The sequence below is a fragment of the Montipora capricornis genome, chromosome 10 (genome assembly GCF_036669925.1).
Source record: "Montipora capricornis isolate CH-2021 chromosome 10, ASM3666992v2, whole genome shotgun sequence".
Lineage (NCBI taxonomy): Eukaryota > Metazoa > Cnidaria > Anthozoa > Scleractinia > Acroporidae > Montipora > Montipora capricornis.
Window position 1 is genome coordinate 58,641,389 of NC_090892.1, and position 7,484 is coordinate 58,648,872.

Below are 7,484 nucleotides of genomic sequence, written 5' to 3' on the forward strand. Positions count from 1 at the left end.
CATGTTCGCTAGGAGCTCTCGCTTTCAATGGACTCTTACATCTTAGCTCTTCCTGTGATGAAACAGATGAAACTTTGAAACACTTTGCCTTTGCTTTTCGGAGAACTCGGCTTTGCCCAAACTGAGCCAACGTATTTTCAAGACTAGTTACGGAGACAAAGGTTTTTACTCCAAGAAAAGTATTGTTTGCTGCACTCTCGACAACATCCTGGCTCGGGAAAGCCCGCGAGTTTTTCCGATTTCTCTCACCAAGAAAACAATTTGAATCTTTTAAACTACAATCTATTCGTAACTAGCCTCCTAACAAGTTTTCAAGACAAGTGTATGTAAACTTTTTTGTTTTGAAATCGCTTTCTTTCGAAGGTACAGAATCAAATGAGATTCTAATATCCGACGTTGCCAGAATACTTCATGACGTATTATGACGTCAACCTTTTTCATGACTCAGTGGTTTTTGTGTTCTGACATACAGGAGAACAATTTTCAAAACTGAATTCTTTGTTCCTAGAGTAAGTAAACTTAATAATTAACCTTCGGATAACTATTTTATTTAGCCTTGGCCTAACAGCTGGTCATCTAGAGCGATTTAAAAAAATTGCTGGACAACCGAGGTTTTGTTGCTAGTTAAACCGAGGAAAGGGTTTCGAGAATTACTATGCAATGAATTTTACGTTGTTGTGGAGGAAGCCAGTGCAGCTAGCCAGTGCAAGAAACGTATGAAGAGACGGCTGGTTGCTAGGACGACTAATCTCTCACCATGAAGAATAACACTTAATGTCAACACTTACTTTGCATTTTGTTAATTTATGACTATTGAGCCACGAAGCGGGAAGCGTGAAAAGAAGTTGGTACAATAATTGTGTGACATGCTCTCATCGGATTAGTATTTTCGTCATGTTATGTTACAAGTTCCGTCGAGGACTGAGATTTTCAGAACAAGTATTCGCTAATTAAGGAGTAAAAGATCGAGTGTGACCTGGAGAGGTCGTTAATTTATTTGATCTGTGAAACAAAATGCTTTTACCCGAGTTAACGGTTGGCGAAGTCACCTACAACAGCATAGAATTGAAATGGGACGGCGGAGAGAATAACAACAGCGACGGGAAGAGGAGACTTTACCATGTACAACTCAACAGACGCCAACCAAGGAGTGCCTGTCCTGGTGGGCCGTCGCTCGATCCGCTGACTAACTATCAAGGCTACAGTTTACAGTGCGTTTTCAAAGGTTTGCCGCCGATGACTCCTTACCTATGTCGCTTAAAAACCCTGAAAGACAACAACGAAAGCCAAGAAAGCAGCTGGAGCGAGCCAATTTCGGTTTCCACAGCTAATGAACCACCTTCGGGGGCAGAATTGCACAGGGCTGTTGCTAGACAAGACTTGGAGAAAGTTCGTAGCATTCTTAAAGAAAATAGTTCAGTTGTTGAGGTAATGGACAAGTTTGGCTTGACGCCGCTCATGGTTGCAGCTCAGAAGGGATTCACAGGTAAGCCAATTCGAGACTTGAACGGCAAGAGAAATTTTGTGAAAATTTTAAATGCGGATTTAAGAATAAATAAATAGACTGTATATAACGGGAAGTGGGTTAAGATCGCATGTTGATAAAATCTTCTATTGCAGAAAACAAGCTCGTAGAAACATCCGATAAAAATTGAAACTAAATTAAACACAGATTGCTATTTCAGGTATTTTCATCTTTCTCTCGAACCGCCGGTCATTTCAAGTGTTTTTGGGTATAATACCGTGTTTATATAGAACTCAGGTATCGCTTGGCTCGTGATCTTTAATAAGGGCAGAACTTTTTTTACCCCAACAGAGTTTGGAAAATTAGGAGCAGGTCTTTTAGTTAAAAGGTTGACTTCGCTCGAGGATAAGCGAATTTCCGTATCTCACTGACAATATTCGCCAACAATATTACCATAGGTAAAACAGAACTGACACACTTTGTCCACAGCATTACGTATATTTTGTCCTCCCAAAAATAGAGAGAAATTATGAATAATAAATATCTTTTTGTGTTTATTTTAAAAACACGGCACAGGCAGCTTCATGACTGTTATTAAATCTTGGTCAAGCAGTGCATGAAGTTCGTGCCTCGATTAACCAAAGTGCCCCATCTTAAGCGGATTTAAAATTCTACAGAGACAAAGGTAAATAGAGTCGCAGACGAACTGTTATGGAAATCACAATGCATTTCTCTTTACCGCTAGGTCAGCCGGAAAGGCCTAGAAGCTCTTATTTTTCACACAAAAGAAAGCTCTTAAAATCTAACTCAGATCGCTTTGTTAGCGACAAAGAAAGTAATACTTAAGACTTAATGCCACCGGAAGAAAGCAAGTGTTAATTTATGCAAGTGGCTTTTTTCTTACAGTAGGACATACACGGCTTCGAAAAATTCAACTGCGAAGTTATATTCATATCATTTCCAATTATTAAAAAAAAAAAAAGATATATATTATACCGGTTATTGTAAAAGAATTCTTAAAAATTCGATTCATTTTACAAGTTCGTTCAACGAGTTTTAATTTATCATGAGTACAATACTGATTCAAGTAGATATCTATTATCAAACACATCAATTTTCGGCAGTAGTCTGTGATGTACTTATCTAAAAATCTTTACGACGTCATATATATAAGCCAACCACATCATCCATTACTTACCTTCGGTGTATCACAAACGGGAACTATTTGATATTGGTTTTGCACAATGAACAAGGTAAAACCCGTCCTGCATTGTTTACTTTCATCTTACGTTTTCAGAAATGGAAGAGCTTTTTCATGCAAATTATTCCGAGTTTCTGGTAATTGCAGGTCATCTAGATTATTTCACACCTGCGATTGTTCTTATAGGCGTTCCAAAATATCAGTTACAACATGATGAAAAGGGCAGAAAAAATTGACTTGAGACGGATATGTACACGTATCGCACGGACATGTTAAAACACTCAGTTTACTATTCTCCTGACTTTGCTGCAAGTGTAACTATAATGATATGTCATGTTGTAGTGAACTAATAAGACACGGACTGGCTAACCAGCTAAGCTTTTGAACTTTAAAGGAAAAAAATATCTCGCTACATTTTAAACCAATGAGAAGCCGCAAAGGCAAAGCCAATAGCGACTTACAAGCGGGTATTTTCCCGCACTTTGACTCAAGTTAAAAAAAAAAAAATTGCTTAAAATTTTACTGGTTCACGGCGCAGCTTGTGCCTGTTGCGATTGGTTAAAGTCGTTCAATGGCAAACCACCCAATTTTATCACCGCAGTTAATTAAGCGATTGACGCGGTTGTAGACAAACCAGGCCACCTGGAAGCTGGAGTTAATTAATATATGTCATGAAGAAAGACGTGTCATGAAGTGTAATGGAGATGATATAAACTTTATTCCCTAAGATGACTTAATTGATAGCGCTGCGGTTGAGGGGTGAGCAGCGCTTTCACATAGTCATGGGTTCGAATGGCGCTTAAGCCCGTGCTGTTACAGATAATTAACAATTATTCCATGAGCGCACGTTGGATATGAGATGGTAAATAGCCAACGAGGCGCGTAGCGCCGAGTTGGCTATAACCAGGCTCATATCCAACAAGCGCGAATAGAATAATTGTTTTATTTAATTCCTTAAACTACAAAAGTTTGGAAGTACGAAATACGAGCGAAAAAAGGGAGAAAATCCTAGCGAAATCGAAAAAACTTGATTGAATACCTGGTGGTCAGACGTAGGCTCATCACAAAAACATTTCTTCCTTTTTGGCGTACTTCTAAGCTTCGAAATTGATCCAAACTTTCCCCAAAAACGTTTTTCTTGTGCTTTATACCAAGAGAAATTTCGATTTCTGGCGTAAAAATTTTTAGCTTAGCAACGTTTAGCGCAATCATTTACCATATATGGTCAAACTAAGGTATATGAGCTGATAACCGAGATTGAGTGAACCAATCAGAGCACGAGAATTGCATTATCCGAGGTTGAGAATTTAATAACTGCTTTGATTCCTTGATTTAACTGTGGTGATCTTTCGATTAGAAAATCTTTTCTTGTTTGCAATTTCAATGCAGGATTATCATATATTTCTATTATGTTTGATTCATATTCAGATGTTATGGAAATTCTTCTTGAATTCAATGCTGACCCCAACTATGCAAATTCAAATGGAAAGACGAGTTTAATGGTTGCCTGCTATGCTGGCCAAGAATATTCGGCAAGGTTGCTTCGGCGGAATGGTGCTTTGTGGGAAACGCGTGACAAAAATGGGCTAACTGCTGTACATTGTACTGCAGACGGAGGCCATGACGATCTCCTCTTGTGGGTTCTAAGAGATGGCGGTCCAGTCGACATAGAAGACACTATCAACGGGTGGACTCCCTTGATGCGTGTTGCGTGCCTATCTGGAAACTATGACGTAGCTGAAACACTCCTAGACAAAGGCGCCGACATGAACAAGTTTGACAAATCGGGCAAGAACGTGCTTATGGCTGCCTCTATGAATGGGCATTTTAATATGGTGCGCTTACTTGTCGAACGTGGCGCAGATATATACTTACAGAACAGAGAAGGAAAAACCGCATTAGAATTTGCCCGCTCCATGGAAAGACATAGTATCATTAAATTTCTGGAGTTCCAAGTGGCGAAGGAGGAGAAACAGAGGAAAGCCAAGCTACTGGAAGAGAAAATCAGAGACAACCAGCAAAAACTAGAGAAACTACAAATGAACATTAAGTAAAGATGACTTCATTTTTAAAATGAAATCTGTATTATTATCATTGCAAAAGGGCATCCGCAACGCATTGATTTAGTAATAAACAAGATATAATTAGATATGACGTAGCCCGTTAATTCATGAATTATTTTCAGTACAAACAAGCAGGCATAATCTTACTAAACACAACTAGAACGGAAGCACGCGATCGTAACTCGGAAAATTGTCGTGTATTAAGCTGGGTATGTGCCAAACTATGGTACCTGACGAAAGTCTAGAGAGCTCTCAAACTCTAAAACTGCAAGTAAACTTTTATTATTATAACTGAAATCAATGAATAATCACAGCAATGAAAACTTACATCGGATAAACGACAAAAACGATCAAGGCGGTACTTTCGCGACCGAAATGATAGAGCAGTGGTGAGAGCACTAGCCTCTCGCCAATGTGGCCCAAGTTCGATCAAGGGCACCAAACGTCAATTTTCGGAAAATATCTGTTCGGAAGACGATTTGAGATCTAGAATTTTTGGAACATTTGTTGTAAAATTTATTGCTTGCCTGCCTCTCCTAGGATTTTCGAACATCTAAAACATGGTATAATTGCCCATTTTAAACGGATTTTTACCTCAAAAGGTCACCTAGAACTTTCGGGAGCCTTTTTTACATGTTTTTTTCTGGCTAAAATTTTCGAAAAAATAAGTTCTGATCCCAAAAATTTTCGATCACTAGACTTTCAGCAAGGAAATCCGAACAGATGAAAAATTTTTAGGGGATAAAAATATGCCTATATCTACAGTTTAAATACTGAAATACGTTAAACAATGCTATTTTTAATTGGTTTTGAACTATATTCTCGTTGGGTGCCCCTGTGCGATTCCCAGATTCGGTTTCCATACGTGGGTTGAGTTTGTTGGTTCTCTACTCTGCACCGCCGGAGAGGGTTTACTTCGGCTTTTCCCTCTCCTCAAAAACCAACATTTGATTTGATTTGCGCAAATTTGTTGATTTCAGTTTACAGTGTCCCCAATAAGTGCTTAAATTAAGTTCCTTTCTTTTCTTTCCTTACCGTGAAAGATATGTGTAATAGTTGAAACAGTTTTAAGTGACAGGCAAATCTCATCCCTCGAAATCATGATTTTCAAAGTAAAGTCATTTAGAAAACAGTCCTAAGAAAATATGCGCCCTGATTGGTTAAAAATCGTGTTTCTATAACTCGATGGAGACACAGAACTAGCACGAGCTGTTCCCACAGCATTTCTCGTTCTCCCAACCTTTCACTCGTGTTTCTATAACTCGATAGAAACACGGTACATGTTTGCTATTTCTTAAATAAACTGAAAAAAAAAAAAAAGAATTTCCTGTCATTGCACTCAGTTATGAATAACGTAGCTAATCAACACGTAATCACGTATAGATGACACAAAAAGTAACAGTATGATGCTACTGTAAACTTTAAAACGTCTTTATGCTGATGAAGAAAACAAAACGATGCTAAGTTTTTGTGACCATGTCTCATGTAAGCTCAATGAAGGAGGAGGCGATGTGGTGCAGTTCTTATTTGCTTGCAGATCCAGGTGATCTGGTGACGTAATTCGGAGGACTGGGGAGAAAAGTTTTAACGCCGTATCCCACAACCGCGTACGGCCTTATTTTCGAATTCAACATGGCAGAGGGGAGCTTAGATCTTGTCGGGTCTACTTGAATGTTCATTCAGTAACAGGAAATGTGGTAGACACGTAATGATCTGTTGAGTTTCGGCGATGGCAATACTGCAGGGAGTTTGGAAACAACACCTAAGACCGCGCGCGGTTGTGGGATACGGCGTTAAAATTCTCCTTCCCAGTCCTCCAAATTACGTCACCAGATCACCTGGTAGTATGAGGTTGAATTTATGTTGAGTCATTGGCTGGACTTATTTGTCTTTGCTACCAGTCGAATCAGCTACGTCCTGCATTAGGGATTTTAGGGCACGTTACGCTTGCTTATCTCTCATTTTCTCGTTGTAAAGCGGATTTTAGAAACGGTATACACTAAGAAAATCCACCGCGTAAATAACACACATTGCGGGTCTTCAGTTTAGACCGAAAAACACAACAGTTTTGCTGACGTCCCTTGACATGACTTGAATTTGACATATGTCAAAATAGATCTTTCATTGACGTGATTCTCGGTTAATCGAATGCTGCACTTAAACAAAAAACCAAAAGGTTTTCATCAAAATTAATTTTAGGTGTTTTTCACGTTAAGTCATCGCCGCCATGTTCGGGGACGAAGGCAAGAGATGAGATTCTACTAGGGTTTTTGTTCTTCTCAACCGGTTCAGGGATAGCGGTAAATCAATCAGCAATTTTATATACAATTTTCAATTTACAATGGAGGATGGATGGAGGGACACCTAACACAAATCTATATTGCATCATAAACAAGGTGAAAAATTACGTTCGTTTTTCAAGAATACCTAAATAGTTAATTATGTATGTTTCGCTTGGTTTTTCTAGTTCTAACGTTATTTTTTGAAATACTTTGTATCTGACGATGACGTTTGTAAAATCGAAACAGGTATTACAAATTAAAAAATATATAATAAAACTACGACTTTTCTGCTTCTACCTCGACTGTTTAATACCACAGCAGTACATCATGATTCAACAGCACTGCTCACATGTACACAATGCGTGCCTATTTTTTGATTTTAATGTTGTGGTCCCTCATTGTTGCTTTAACCCAGCTTTGGCGCAAAAGGCGCATGCTCCGAGCAAGGTAGGTTTCATGCAGTGGCACTCACC

At 38.8% G+C, this 7,484-nt stretch overlaps 1 protein-coding gene across 1 annotated transcript; it reads left to right on the forward strand.

The window, feature by feature from the left end:
* Positions 1-444: 444 nt before the first annotated feature.
* LOC138019063 (fibronectin type 3 and ankyrin repeat domains protein 1-like) lies at positions 445-7,287 on the forward strand. Its single transcript, XM_068865722.1, has 2 exons — positions 445-1,486; positions 4,095-7,287. The coding sequence occupies exons 1-2, from the start codon at positions 1,015-1,017 to the stop codon at positions 4,718-4,720; spliced, it is 1,098 nt and encodes a 365-aa protein (XP_068721823.1). The 5' UTR covers positions 445-1,014; the 3' UTR covers positions 4,721-7,287.
* The last annotated feature ends 197 nt before the right edge of the window (positions 7,288-7,484 follow it).